This window comes from Dermacentor albipictus, unplaced genomic scaffold (assembly GCF_038994185.2).
Source record: "Dermacentor albipictus isolate Rhodes 1998 colony unplaced genomic scaffold, USDA_Dalb.pri_finalv2 scaffold_12, whole genome shotgun sequence".
NCBI classification, from domain to species: Eukaryota; Metazoa; Arthropoda; class Arachnida; order Ixodida; family Ixodidae; genus Dermacentor; species Dermacentor albipictus.
In genome coordinates this window covers 13,135,549-13,151,122 of record NW_027225566.1, presented here as the reverse complement: position 1 = coordinate 13,151,122, position 15,574 = coordinate 13,135,549, and the positions used below count along the sequence as shown (strand labels likewise).

The window sequence follows — 15,574 nt, the reverse complement described above, 5'->3', positions numbered from 1 at the left end:
TATTGAAAAATTTGTGTGAGAAATAGAACGAGATGTATGCATGTCGCACAGATTTGACGAGAAATAGAACGAGATGGATGCATGTCGCACAGATTTGACGAGAAAAGAACGATATGAAATGCATATTGAACGAACTCGCAGAGAAAACGGGCGAGATCTGTGTGATGTGCTACGCAGACATTTACGAAGTGCACGAGATTTATGCGATGTGCGATATGAATGCATAGAGCTTGAGTGACATGTGTGCGATGAGTTGTGTAGACCTGACGAGATTATGTATGACGTGTGTGAGGTGGCATGTGATGTGTACGCACTGTAGTCGTATGAGCAACTTGATCTTTGAAGATGACTGAATTGTAAAAAAGTGTGTGCACTTAAGTCGTAGTGCATACAAAAGCTCATTAATGACAGTCAGATTTATGAGCTGTTCGTAGTAAATGCAAGAGTGTGATCAATGTGCTGTATGATCACATTGAATCATTATGACACATATATACCAGCATAAACTACAGAGCAAATAAGACGTTCAGAGCTCAACTTCTGGAATTTCATCCCCATCAAAGCTGGTGTCGGTACTTTTGATGCAATGATTTTCACTTGGGGACATATTCTCGGATGAACACTTATGGCGATACTACTGCCTTTGCATGACGCATTCCTCGACCAGCCAGTAAGCACTGGATAGCACAATGATATTGTCAAAAGCTATCAGCAGAGTTTGAATCCCTAGTACAGAGAGTAGATCTGCCTAAGATTTTATTGCAATATAGGAGTCAGGTACCATAAAAGTTTCATAATAAAATGTTACATGTTTGTTTGTGCACGCAATAAAATAATCTGGCAATGTGATTATAGCACTTTGGAGATGCTTCAAACAAGGACGAGTTGGCAAAGTTTATTGCAAGCAGTTTGATCAGTGATAAATTATGTATGCACTTTGTCACATCCTAATAATATTGCTTGCATCAGATATATCAGTCAGAGGTAGTATAAGGGCAAACTTGAACCTGCATATTTTCCAAATAGCCAAGTGCGTCAATCACAATACTGTCAAATACAAATCTGCTAAGAGCATGTTAGTGCCTGTTTATGTCCAATTGTAGAAGGCAAGCGTGCGATTGGCCATGCATGCCCACATATAAAAATAAAAAGCAGAACCACAAGACAGTATAAATAGGTTGGTGAACAGATAGCCAAAATAGCAGTCAAAGTCCATCGCACTTTGTCACAAATAAATTAAAAATATTGTAAATAAATAACAATCCCTAAAAATGTCATGTGATCAATTGTGGTAATGATCATAGTTACTGCTGTGAAAAATTATTTGCACTAAGTGTTTCACAACTTGCTGAGAGGGCTTGACCTAGTAAAAAATCCTCATATGTGCACAGCAGTGGCAAAAAACGAGATGAGCGTCGCATCTTGGTGAATTATCTCCCTACATACTACACAAAACTGAATTTGAAATTAAAGGAGGAATAACAAAGCAGTTCGTGTGCCAATGATGGTTAAGCGCACTGCAATGCCTTGCCATGCGTTGATAGCTGACCTCCAAGCAACCAAAATGTAAGTGACCCTACATTGAGGCAGCGTCTCTAAATGACGAACGTGTATCACATCCTGGCATTCGCAGACGCAGTCACCAAATGAAAAACACCTTTGCAAATCGCAATAACGACGAATGTCACACGCGTGCGCACACAGACAGAATGCGAGCAGTTTCCGAAAGCACTCGCGAAAGACTGTACGGACGTTCCTACGCGTTTCACGCATATCAGAAGCGCGCGCGCGCGCGCACACATACACACATACAGACACACACACACGCACGCACAAAAGGCGAGCAGTTTCCGGAAGCACTCGACAAAGACGGCACGGATGTTTTTACAAAAAAGCAAATCCCACCGGCGTGGCACCATTTCCCGATGCACAAACAGCACCACTCATTAACAGTACACATCCGTAGAACGGCGCACAAGCCGGAACAAAGCGCACACCACTCGACGCCAAATCCGTCGTCGATTACGCCGCTGAGAAACGAACACCTTCTAACATTCACAAACCAAACGACGATGTGCTGCGAACTTCAAACAGATTTTACGGCCCTGTCCGGTTGATAGGGCTGCTCCACAGGCTGTCCTCACTGTTGAAAGCAATGCCAGCAAAGTTGTTGAAAAAGGCCGCCTAAAACACGCAAAAACATGGAAATAATACGCCTCTACTACCCACGTTACTCATGCGATCACAGTTACCGGAACCACAGACGGCGAAGTAAACAAACGACGTCATTTCCCTTCATTTCAGACTGAAGTAGTTTCTCAGTTGCGCGAGTCTTCCTTTCGAGCAGGGCGCGACTTGTTCCGGGGACTGCGAGGGCGCTGCGGTCGAGCTCTGCACCAAGTGAGCGGCGCTGCTCTGCTGACATGTGCACGTTACATGCGGGTGTTTGCGCTTCTTGTGCTGTAGCCGATTTTATTTTCTCATTGCGTGTGCCTTGTAACTGTCCTTGGGCACGTGGCTGGCGGTCGAGGTCTTTTGCGTCCGGTCCAAGTTTTGCGCTCATGGAGACGCCAGTACCGGCGACGTGTGGGTCACCAAGCGTTAACATTGCGTGTGCACTTTGGTTTGTAGGCCCACCTTTTTTTCTATCTCACTTTCTTCGGACGTGCACTCTCAGGTATGGTGTCTGTAGAATATTATACTTCAGCTTAAACAACAACAGAAAGAAATAACGGCTGCTTTATTCAGCGAGCACCATGTAAATGCCGAGTGCCGCGACTAACAACCATAACTGTGCCAGGCTATAGCAGACGACGCTCGGATGCTTGGCGCGGAGGTCGATGGCAGTGCTGCGGTGGCGGGAACGGCAGCGGGCTGCATGGTGCGCATAGCCGAGGAATTGGGGTACTTAAAGAGGACTATAGGCCATCGCTCTATAGGCGTTGTTGCGGCGGTCGGCTGATCGTTTGATCATATTTACGCGGTGCTTAGAGAACATGTTCTCCTTTTTTTTGTGTGAATTAACGATCACTAAGCCCTGGGGCCTGTGCAACGCTATTCGCTCGCTGTATGTTTCTTGCGGTGCGCCGTTGTTGATTATCGTAGTGCGGTCAATTCGCGCTTCTTTGTCTCGCCGCTCCCGCATCGGGTCACAGTGCACGGAAGAATGTGTTGATAGTTGTGCTATCGCGTGCTGTAGTTCACCGCAATTCAACACTACGCTGGACGGACTGTTTGTGCAGTCGATGCGGCGTGAACGGACACGAAGGAGCGCTCGCCTCAGACGGTAAGTTCGGCGCCTTGCGCATTCTTATGGTTCATGTAGTGTACAGTGCTCACGGAATGAAACGCGTCAATTTAGGGCTTAGTAATGCGCATATATTCGTTTTCACCGGCTGTAGTTCGTGTCACATCGACGTAATTTTGGTGCGTACACGTACATCGGAGTCCTCGTCACCTTTGGTCACCAAATTCCTTGCGACATGACATGGTTCTCTCGCGTACTTTGCACGTTTGCAGGGCTTTACTAAATGCTCCGTGTCGCGTTTCATTCCGTGAGCACTGTACCTTGTCATGCGCAGCAGAAGATGATTAGTACAGCTACAAGAACAATAACAGTGATTTCCTAATGTTCGTTCGATATCGGAGTGCACATTTAGCAAAAAGTTTCACGAAAATTACCCCGAGGTTAATGTTCTAAGTGCTTCATCTATTGTTTATTTTCTTTTTGTTATGAAGTATGCTAGCGCCGGGTCATCGCTTCGTCTGAACGGGCAAAAAAATTCAAGCAGGAAATGTCACTGCTTCTATACGTAATTTCTCAGCAAGAAATCGTATAGACAATTCTAGAAGTACGTTGATGTGTTGCGCAAATGTTTTCACAGCTAACGTTGACGCGCGACGGCATCCAAATGATCTGACTCGTGAGAAGATTTTAGCTTGGATGCAAACTTTGATGCTTATAGGTTGTCGCCAAGGCAACCTGTATTTCTTGTGTTTAGTGTTGTTTGTTTTCGTGCCTTTGACACGTTGAATAACCGCCTGTGATGTAAGAATGAAATATTTAATTTCTCTAAGCGCATGCAGCTTCATGTAGCTGGCTGTACGAGAGCTTTCCCCAATTTGACGCGATGTTGTCTAATCACAAGTTTGCAGTTTCAGCAGTGATTACAATAAACTGTACATTTATTGTTTAGGGATGTCACAATTTCCTGAGACGGAGGCATCTCTGCACCACATAGGCTGCGGCACTATGCAGCTTGAACAGCACGACAAAGCATCTGATCTGCCTGCTTTGACAAGGTACGTACTAAACGGTCACAGCCATTTATGTGTTCTAGGGTCTGTTCGTGTATTTGGCACCTGTCAACTTTTCTGAGTCTCTCATGCAATTTATAAATTCTTGCTATTCTACAATTTTACTAATGTTCCATTAAGTAATGGGAACGAAGTTTTATTAGTGAAGATGTTCTAAAGCTGCTGAGAAATGGGGTGGCATAGGATTGCGAAAATGCACGTAAAAAATAGTCCTGGCGCTTTGCTTTCTTAATTGCTAGCAATGAAAAATCCCTAATAAAATTAGCAAAGGGACACTTGCTTTAGGTAAGTTCATTAAGATACGTTCCAGAAGCAGGCTAAGTTTGCAGCAACAAAAGCACTGAGAAAAACTCACTGATCTAAAAACATGTTAGTTTCTGCTTTTCCAAGTGTGCTGCTTGTGTACAGTGTGTCAAGGTAAATAATGGTTAATAATGTATGCATAGAAAAGTGTGGATGCTGAGAGAAAGCTTTAGGAAAGTGCGTGCTGTCTTTCCAACACAGGATTTCTGTCTAGAATTTTTGTAAAATATGAAGTGCACAGGCTGGCAAACAATGTTCAACACTTTTGCTTTAGATTTTAATGTAGCCAGTTCATTATGTGTCCCTAGTATAGCTTAGCGTCAAGCTTGAAGCTGATCTCTGATGTCACATCAGTTGCAGGATGCAATAACGTGGTATCACTTACTGCTTGTTACGCATGTCAGTAAACCTGGTGCAGTTGTCACAGGTGAGAGTATAACTGAAAGCTGCGCATTCTTTGTCCTTCTGCACATGATGTGGGATAGAGTTTGAACTATGCTATAGTGGCACCATCTCCCTCACCTTCTCTTCCTCATTATTCTGTCAACTTGCAATAATATGCACAACTTCTAGAGGCTTGATTATGGTGTTGTCTGCTGAACTTGGCTGATGTGAATTTCAGTAGTTTGGGGTACCCTCAAAGCTATGCTGTACTTTTCATGCATTTTAAAATGGTCAGTTTGACATATGTGATTGGCTGTGGCATTCTGAGAGAAACAAGGCCTCTTGTGAATAATGCATGTATGCATTATTAGCATTTTCTAATACTCTTTCAAGAAGCAGCCTACAGGCTGCTCCCCGAAGAAGTGACCACCTTTGCTTACGCTACGTGGCAGTCTGGTCCAGTTTACTTAACCTGTCTGCCATCTATGCACGAAAACGGGGAGAGAAGCGAAAAAAGGGACCTTCGATTTATGTTTTTGCACAGATGGCTCATACATTGCACTTTTCTTATCTCGCATGCTTTGTTAACTCAAAGCTTTCTATGGGCGAATATCATTTCATTCCTATTTATACCTAATAAGAATTACTTAGTTCACAGTGTCACTTTTTATATTATACTTTTGTGAGACTAAGCTCACTTGTTTTAATGCAAGTGTGGCTGGGCCTGCAGAAAGAGTAAGCAGACTACTGTGTTGCTGATCAGTGCTGATCTCCACGTCCGAGCTGGTCCCACAACATCCAGGCACCACTGTGCTTTGCTTCATTGACAAGGTAATATGATATAGACACCTTGCACCTCAGTATCAGTTTTGAGAAATATGCTAAGACACAAGGGTTGGCCTTGGTGATAAATACACTCGTGTTCTTTTTTTTAAGCGTTCTTCTTGCAGTGTTCCTCATGTACATGTTTTCAGAGGATGCTTAAATGCAAACTGCCATGGAACTTGTTTATGCCTTAAAGTAGCACTCTTTCACCAAGAAAAAAGCCTTATTTAATGCACAATTCATAAGAAAGGTGAGGAGGTGACAGGACATAACAGTCTAACAGCCATCCAATTTTACTGCTTGCAGAGCAATATAAAGTGAGAGGTGAAAGGGCAAGAACAGATAAATCGACAGTGTATGTTGCTCACACAACTGCGAAAAGAAGCATGGCTACTATGACACTTGTTTTACAATGATAAATAAGCAGTCTTGCTATCTGATAATCCACTAGAGGGCGAGCCAACTCGCAGATTCTCTGTAACACATGTAAGGAAAGGCTCACAAATCTTGCCAGCCCTATGCTCGTAACACATTGCCACAGTTGCATAGTTTTCAAACAAAATAATGCAAGTGAGCTTTGCACCACCAAATGACCTGAGCATTCAGTTGACATGGTTGCAGATCCAGTCATTTATACATTGGCCTGTTTTGTTGACGTGGTGTCTACTGCACGACAGTGGTATTTAATATCCATCAACGCCCCTGTGCTCGACGTACTCTTTCTTGCATGCTTTTTTTTTCACAGGTAGTGGAAGATTACTTGATTCCAGAACAATTTGGCTTGTTCTGCACATGATAGTGAACTTTCCAGTCTTATATTAAACATGGAATTGGGTAGGAAGATGTGGTATTTTTTATAGTGCCCTGGTGCATTCAGATTGTGCAGAGGCTTCAAGCTTGTATTGACAAAAATTGGGATGAAGCCATAAGAGGAGAATTGTAAAAGTGTAACGAAAGCCTCCTGATAGATATGCTGAGTTGTGCTGCTGTGGACACTTATTGGTTATCCCTACTGGGTAACGCTGTTAGGGTTATGGATGCTTTGACACTGTAGGGCCTACAAGGTGGCTAGCATTACGGAACACATTAAAACAACTGTAGGGATGCATGTTGTGCTATTGTATCATAATTGGCCCACAAAGTGACCACCTTTGCTTACACTATGTGGCAATCTGGTCCAGTTTACTTAACCTGACTGCCATCTATGCATGAGGAGGAGAAGGGACTAAAAAATGAAGGGACCTTTGATTAATGTTCTTGTACAGATGGCCCATACATTGCATTTTTCTTATCTTGCAGGCTTTGTTACTTAAAGCTTTCTACGGGCGAATATCAGCATTTCATACCTAATAAGTATTGCTTTGTTCACAGTGTCACTTTCTATATTTACCGTATTTACTCTCATAATGATCGCACTCACGTAATGATCGCAGCCCTGAATTTTGTCGTCCAAATTCGATTTTTTTTATTTCCTGTGTAATGACTGCACCCCTAACTTGCTGCAGCGATATGTCATGTGCCAAGTCTAGCTATTAATGATCGCGCTTACCATCTGTCGAATGCTACGCGAACAACTCTTCAAGATAAACCAAGTGGTCTGCACGCACCAAACATTTTTAAGCAGATGCTCGTTTTCATTCCTTTCATTACTTTCCGCACTTCCATGACAAAAAAGCTACAACCAAAATTGCCTTTATTATGTGTAGGCTTTGTAATGGTTGTGGTCAACAGCAACAAAAAAGATGCCTTTCGATTCTTCTCATCTGCACTCGTGGGCACGCAACAAATCACGAGCGGCAACAATAGCAGCCACGTTTACACTGATACATTAGAAGTGTACCCTATCCATACGCCGACACTTGTAACACAGCTAAGATATTTGCCCACCCTTAGCACAAACGTGCTGTATTAGGATAGTAGTGAAGACAAATGCCGCAGTTTCTGCAGCATGCCCGCCGTGTCTTTCTATGTCACTGGCAGCTAAGCGTGCCCATCTGTTTCTGCCCCCTCATAGTGGACATGGCGACGTTATTGCCACAAACTTACCGATATTAACGATATTATTCATTACTGATATGGAAGAAACTTTCAATGCAAGTAATGTACTCGACAGAAAAAAAAATCGCGTTCGGCGCATTTGGTGTTTTCAGCTTGCTATGCTGGCCGCCACTTTTGTTTCGGTGTCCCGCACTACATACAGTGGCAGCCACTTATTTCTTGACCTATTGCCATCCCGCAGCAAACGCGGGATGAAAAAAATTCTTTTTGCGGGAAATTTAACCGGCATAATGATCACACACCTGAATTTGTGACCATTTTTTTTTACAAGAAAATGCGATCATTATGCGAGTAAATACAGTACTTTGTGGCACCAAGCTCACTTGTTTTATTGCAGGTGTGGCTGGGCCTGCAGAAAAGCTGTAAGGAGACTGCAGTGTTGCTGATCAGTGCTGATCTCCACGTCCGAGCTGGTCCCACAACATCCAGGCACCACTGTGCTTTCACAAGGTAATATGTTGTGGACACCTTGCACCTCAGTACCAATTTTGAGTTTGACTTGATAAATATTTAAGAAGACACAAGGTTTGGCCTTGGGGATAAATACACTCGTGTTCTTTTTTTGAAGTGCTCTTTCTGCAGTGTTCCTCATGTACATGTTTTCAGAGGATGGTTACACTCCTTAAATGCAAACTCCCTTGGAGCTTGTTTAGGCCTCAAACTAGAACTGTTTCACCAAGAAAAAATCCTCATTTAATGCACAATTCATAAGGAAGGTAAGGAGGTGACAGGCAGTGTCTAACTATCCAGTTTGACTGCTTGCCCAGCAATATCAAGCGAGAAGCGAAAGGGCAATGCTAACAGATAAATCGGCAATGCATGTTGCTTGCACAACTGCGAATGCGACACATGGCATGGCTACTATGAATGCTGATATGACGATAAAAATATTGTAGTTTTTACATTAGCCGGTAAGCTTATTAATATTTTGCACCAGCAAACAACCAGTTTGGTAGCTGTAGTTGTTGCACTGCTTCAGGAGTAAGATATTCTTTTTAATGGAAATTGAGTAGTGCTGCGGTTAGCGAAGCTATTTCTGCCTGTACAATAAATTACGCATTTTTAAAGAGGCGGCATATAACAATTGTGTTGCTGTGCCACATAATTAGTAAAGTGAGGGGAGGTTTAAGTAAGCAAAAGAGGAAGATTAACCTTGTCGTACAAACAGATCCTTGTCTCAGCTGTCGTCACTGTGATGCAACGGCTCCCAGATAACTGGGGGGGGGGGCTAAAATTAGCCTTAAAAAGCTGACGCAATAATACAAAAAGCCATTGAAGAGTGTGGTTGCACCTATGTTTGACCAGTGCAGTATCGGGAGCAGGGCCAGACAGCAGCTGAAATGTTATGTAATAGAAGCTGGTCATATTGAGTGCTCTAACATGCTAACAAAAACTGTCATTTAGTTTCTATAGTGGTATTAAAGGTGCATTAATCTTTCCTATAAACAATTCTGCACTGGCATCTATGCAGTGTTTTCCATCTGCATATTCCGCAGTGCGGTAGCAAAAAGCTGTGAAATCTGTGTATTCACTTGCATGAGCTGGTTATGCTTCATGAATACTTTGTTTAGCGCAAAACGACACACACAAGACGACAGGACAAGGCGCTACTCTCAACTGACATCATTTTATTGCGTCACTCCTTTATAGACCGCTCAAACCAGAGGAATATGCGCAGTGAGCACAATGCGGTGAAGCCACCACCAACATCCGATCCAAAGAGCGCACTCATGTGACAGAATCCAAAAAACCAAATTCAGTGCTTTACTAGGTTAAGGAAGGCACACTAATGCACTGTGACTCCAGTGACTTAATGAAAAATGCTTCCGATAACTCTCGGGCGGTGGTGTCACGGCTCTTTTTCAAAATCGTGGTATCACGAAACATGGGTTTGCATTTGCATGTTTTACAATGCTGAGCCAAATGGGAACCTGTGCCTGTTGGTATGGATCGCTCATGTTCTCTAAGGTGCTCGTTAACACAGCGGCCTGGCTGCCCTACATACACTTTGCCACATGACAAGGGAATCTTATAAACGACACTGACGCTGCATTCTACAAACTTCACGTGGTTCTTTTCACAATCAGGTTTTTTACTTGTTTTAGAAATACGGCTGCACGACATTGACAGTTTCTGAGGAGCGGAAAACACTACCGGAATTTGGTATTTAGTGGCGACATTCTTTAGATTGTGAGCCACTCTGTGGCAATACGGCACAACTTCAGGCCTCTTCTTTTGTGTGATGCAGTTACTTTTGTGCCGCTTCCCTTTCAGTTTCTGAAGCAATACTTCCGAGACTGATGTTACCACCACACTTGGGTAACCAGCAGTCTGCAGCCTATTTAACTGTGCAATGAAACTCATGTTCGCAGAGTGATGACAAGATTGCATTAAGGAAGATTCTAAACACATCAAAGCAATGGCGCGTTTCACAGTCATTGAGTGCGCAGACGCGTAAGGTAAAAGTTCCTTACGTGCGCGTGGCGAGTACATCTGACAGGCGTGGCCTGTTTGTAAGGATAGCTGCAAATCTAAAAACTGGAGTTTACCGTCCCTAGATAGCTCATGTGTGAAAGTTAAACCTTTGCCATTGTCATTGAAAAGTGTTAAAATATCAGCTACCGTCACGGAGCATTCGTTGTTAGTCTGTTTTATCACAACAAGAAAATCGTCAACATATCTAACAATTTGAACCGTGTCATTGTTTAAGGCACTCTTAAGAGCGCGGTCGACAAAAGATAAAAAAATATTACAAAGAGCAGGCGCCACATATGAACCAATACACACACCATTTTTCTGGATAAAAAGGTTATTTTCGAACAGGATAAAAGTTGCACTTAAATAAAATTCAAGAAGGGACATGAAACTTTCCGAAGATAACCCGGTGGCATTGCAAAAATCTACCTCGCCACTTTCTTCGATGCACATCATCACACTGCGAAATAGCTCATCATGCGGTATAGAATCGTAAAGATCTTCGACGTCAACAGAAAAAATGTTGGCTAATGAATGGTTGTCTTCCAGAAAGGAAACAACATCGAAAGAATCCTTTATGCCATAAGGATCGTCAATAGTTAAATGATTAAACTGTTTTTGCAAAAAGCGGCTAACCAAAACCTGCCAACAGTTGTTTTCACTGACTATGTACGGAAAGGCACATCCAGTTAGTGCGTTTTTGCAGTGAAAAAACCTCTAAAGCAAGTAGCTTACATTGTTTTACATCTTTCAGAATCTTGGTGAGGCCTATGACACAGACACACAAATATCAGGGCCCACTGATATTTGTCTCCTGATCCTGCTGTTCTGGTCAGTCACATAGCTTTTGCTGTGTGCCGTGCAAGGATGCTTACGTTCTGCATGAAGAATGGACATGTTCCTCAAGATGTGGCGAGTCTCTTCGGGAACGTCAGGCCTTCCGTCGGTCACGTGCGGCGAATGTGTCGGATTCTTCGTTCTGAAATTTGGGGGCAGGTACGCCTTCTGTACGACTGGTTGAGAGCTGTGTGCTACTCGCGCGATGCACCTATTGTGGCCTAGAAGAAGTTTCGTTTCTACAGACTTCTATCAACTTGGACTACAGAATTCTGGTGGACACAGCTGCTGCTACTCCTCCGGTCCAGACTACCGTGCAGAAAGGAAAAAACGCAACCGGTCACCGCTGGTTTCCAGGTACTCGGTGACGTCAGGCTTCCTGACGAAGTTGCTGCATTGCTAAAGAATGGGCCGAAGTACAGCACGGAACCAAGAATTCCTGCACATGAGCTACTGGCTTTGAACAGGCGCATCGCAAGGAAAGCAGAACTAGAGGACCAGGAGCGGTGCCTCCTCGATAGGGTGGACAACCTTCGTAGGACCGCCACTGGGAGCGCGCCACCTTCGACAGCTGTGATCAAAAGGACAGTATCTTTCTTTAGAGACAATGAACTGCGGCTGTTACTGAGTGACAAAGAGGGCGGGTTTGTGATAGCTCCGTCTGCTCTCTTCAACAAAAAAGCCATTGAGGCTGTCAACAAATACTTCATTCTGGCAAATGAGAAAGCTCAGAAGGTAAAACGCAAAGCCATTTCTTTGTTGGAAAATATAGGCCTCACCAAGATTGTGAAAGATGGTAAACAATGTAAGGTACTTGCTTTAGATGTTTTTTTCACTGCAAGAACACACAAACCGGATGTGCCTTTCCGTACAATAGTCAGTGAAAACAACTATTGGCAGGTTTTGGTTAGCCGCTTTTTGCAAAAACAGTTGAAGCATTTAACTATTGATGATCCTTATGGCATAAAGGATTCTTTCGATGTTGTTTCCTTTCTGGAAGACAACCATTCAGTAGCCGACATTTTTTTTGTTGATGTCGAAGATCTTTACTATTCAATACCGCATGATGAGCTATTTCGCAGTGTGATGACGTGCATCGAAGAAAGTGGCGAGGTAGATTTTTGCAATGCCACCGGGTTGTCTTCAGAAGGTTTCATGTCCCTTCTTGAATTTTATTTAAGTGCAACTTTTATCCTGTTCGAAAATAACCTTTTTATCCAGAAAAATGGTGTGTGTATTGGTTCATGTGTGGCGCCTGCTCTTTGCAATATTTTTTTATCTTTTGTCGACCGCACTCTTAAGAGTGCCTTAAACAATGACTCGGTTCAAATTTTTAGATATGTTGACGATTTTCTTGTTGTGATAAAACAGACCAACAACGAATGCTCCGTGACGGTAGCTGATATTTTAACACTTTTCAATGACAATGGCAAAGGTTTAACTTTCACACATGAGCTATCTAGGGACGGTAAACTCCAGTTTTTAGATTTGCAGCTATCCTTACAAACAGGCCACGCCTGTCGGATGTACTCGCCACGCGCACGTAAGGAACTTTTACCTTATGCGTCTGCGCACTCAAAGACTGTGAAACGCGCCATTGCTTTGATGTGTTTAGAATCTTCCTTAATGCAATCTTGCCATCACTCTGCGAACATGAGTTTCATTGCACAGTTAAATAGGCTGCAGACTGCTGGTTACCCAAGTGTGGTGGTAACATCAGTCTCGGAAGTATTGCTTCAGAAACTGAAAGGGAAGCGGCACAAAAGTAACTGCATCACACAAAAGAAGAGGCCTGAAGTTGTGCCGTATTGCCACAGAGTGGCTCACAATCTAAAGAATGTCGCCACTAAATACCAAATTCCGGTAGTGTTTTCCGCTCCTCAGAAACTGTCAATGTTGTGCTGCCGTATTTCTAAAATAAGTAAAAAACCTGATTGTGAAAAGAACTATGGGAAGTTTGTAGAATGCAGCGTCGGTGTCGTTTATATAAGATTCCCTTGTCATGTGGCAAAGTGTATGTAGGGCAGTCAGGCCGCTGTGTTAACGAGCGCCTTAGAGAACATAAGCCATACATGATCCATAGCAACAGGCAAAGGTTCCCATTTGGCTCAGCATTGTAAAACGTCCAAATGCAAACCCATGTTTTCTGATACCACGATCTTGAAAAAGAGCCGTGACACCACCGCCCGAGAGTTATCGGAAGCATTTTTCATCAAGTCATTGGAGTCGCAGTGCAGTAGTGTGCTTTCCTTAACTTTCTACAGCGCTGAATTTGGTTTTTTGGATTCTGTCGCATGAGTGCGCTCTTTGGATCGGATGTTGTTGGTGGCTCCACCGCATGGTGCTCACTGCGCATGTTCCTTTGGTTTGAGCGGTCTATAAAGGAGTGACGCAATAAAATGCTGTCAGTTCAGAGTAGCGCCTTGTCCTGTCGTCTTTCTTGTGTGTGTCGTTTCGCGCTAAACAAAGTATTCATGGATTCGCACCACCTAGCCCGCCAACGCATTGTGCTGGTTATACTTGTGGAAAAGTATTAGACTATTTCAGTGGTCTTGTATTGCAATTCTGCAGCCATTTCTATTCTTTGTGAAACACGAACATTTAACAGAGACGAGAACAAGACAATGCGAGGACGAGGACGAGCACTTGCTTTCAACTGCTGTGGTTAATCTTGAAATATCAATTTACGTAGGTAGAAAACTCATGAGCCTCCGCGTTCTCTTTTTCCTGTTTCTCTGTGAGATGTTCACGCTTTACACACAATATCATGCAAGAACCAGCCAAATCAGTTATGCAGTGGAGCTACCTATTGTGCATGTCAGTTCCAATGGCTTGTTGTAATCTAACAGGGCCGGCTGCTTTGTTTACATTTTTGTGCAGATGCATACGAGCACTGTTTCAAAAACGCCGAACACTGTGGATACGGAGGCAAGGAGGCTGAAGGACCTGAACAAGCACCTGGCCACGATGCTTCGGAATACAAAATAAAGATGGTTTGTGTTAATTGTGGGCCCTAAAAAGTGTCCTCTTTGTCTCTGAGCTGGCACATCGGCCGACTCACGTGATCGAAATTAATCGCTGCAATGTTGGCAGAATGTGTTACTGTGTGGAACTTCACCAAAAATATTGCATGAACAAAAGAACTCATTCAACACAAATGCGAACACTTGTAGAATGCAGCTAAACAAGAATGGTGTCATTTTGCATAGCTGAATGAGAACATTTTCATGTAGCATACACAAACGAGAACGATATCGTTTCGCATCGCCGTGCGAGAACTATCTCGTCAAGCACAGCTATGCGAGAATAATCTCGTTTAATATACCCAAACGAGAACGATCTTGTTCATTGACGATGTCCACTCGTACACATGTGATGTACGACGTCGTCGAGTCTACGGAGCAATAATAGCGTACAGAAGTTCTCGTGAAATTCTCATACATATTTTTTCAATAGGGCTAGGTCATGTTTTTTTTTTGGTGATGCTTCAATCTTGTGAATAGTTACCTGTAAGAAATAGTGCTGCCTTGTTCTGAAAAGATTCTAATTTGTTAATAGGATGCGTTTGGTGCAGGTTCCACAAAAATGAGGCATACTGAAGATTGAACGATATACGGTGGTATATGCAAAAAGCTTGGTATCACTATAAGCCTCACGAAGCGTTCGAGGAATGAAGCCAAGAGATTTGCATGCAGTGGAAACAATACAACCCTCATGATTATGCCAAGACAAAGTAGGAGAAAGTTGAACACCTAGATATTTAAGTGATTCTGCAGTTTCTAGAGCCTCACCATTAAGAAAGTGTGTGTGTTTCGTAATTTCACTGCAAGTGCTAAATCTCATAAGGCTATTTTTTGAGGTATTCACGCTTATTTGCCCCTCTGAGCCCCATCTTTCAATCCTGTTCAGGTCATTTTGTAATTTATCACAGTCAGCCTAACATTTTATGGCCGATACAGAACGCAGTCGTCGGCATATAACCGGATTTCCGAGTCTATACCCTGATGAACATCATTTAGATAAATTAAAAATAGAGTGTGTCCCAAAACTGAACCTTGATGCACACCGGACTGAACACGGTTAACAAGGTGAATTCGGCATCTGCTGCCGTCCGAGCATGGATTAAGTAACAGGTTAAACTTTCTCCAGGCGGCTTCAGATGTTTTGGTTTTTTTCATGGTCAGAGAGGTTACTGAAATATACGAGTTTGTTTTTCCTTAAGAGAGAATTTGTGATATTCCTGTGTTTTCTTAACGCCTTAAAGCCTTCTTTGTCCCTCGATTTTAAAAAGCACTCGTACGGTGTAATTTTAAAATTTTCATATTCGAAACCATCTAAAGTAATCAAAGGTTTTCTTGCATTACGTGGTCACATT

At 43.0% G+C, this 15,574-nt stretch overlaps 1 protein-coding gene across 3 annotated transcripts; it reads left to right on the top strand.

Moving 5' to 3' along the window:
• Positions 1-2,538: 2,538 nt before the first annotated feature.
• LOC139051485 (uncharacterized) lies at positions 2,539-14,203 on the top strand. 3 transcript variants are annotated; one of them, XM_070528461.1, is made up of 6 exons: positions 2,539-2,623; positions 3,243-3,286; positions 4,197-4,302; positions 5,735-5,835; positions 8,225-8,337; positions 14,080-14,203. In XM_070528461.1, exons 1-4 carry the CDS (start codon positions 2,562-2,564, stop codon positions 5,829-5,831), a joined length of 309 nt encoding a protein of 102 aa, XP_070384562.1. In that variant the 5' UTR covers positions 2,539-2,561; the 3' UTR covers positions 5,832-5,835; positions 8,225-8,337; positions 14,080-14,203. The 3 variants fall into 3 exon arrangements, 2 of the variants coding, with proteins under 2 accessions (XP_070384562.1, XP_070384563.1); XM_070528462.1 differs by lacking the exon at positions 5,735-5,835; XR_011509391.1 differs by lacking the exon at positions 2,539-2,623 and having other exon boundaries at positions 3,048-3,286; positions 5,718-5,835.
• The last annotated feature ends 1,371 nt before the right edge of the window (positions 14,204-15,574 follow it).

What these genes read in the sequence shown, in the direction of transcription:
- LOC139051485 (XM_070528461.1), top strand. Translation starts at nt 2,562, where the DNA reads ATGGAGACGCCAGTACCGGCGACGTGTGGGTCACCAAGCGTTAACATT. An exon ending in AACATTGCGTGTGCACTTTG is followed by an intron (nt 2,624 to 3,242) that starts GTTTGTAGGCCC and finishes CTGTTTGTGCAG; the next exon opens with TCGATGCGGCGTGAACGGAC. An exon ending in AGGAGCGCTCGCCTCAGACG is followed by an intron (nt 3,287 to 4,196) that starts GTAAGTTCGGCG and finishes TTTATTGTTTAG; the next exon opens with GGATGTCACAATTTCCTGAG.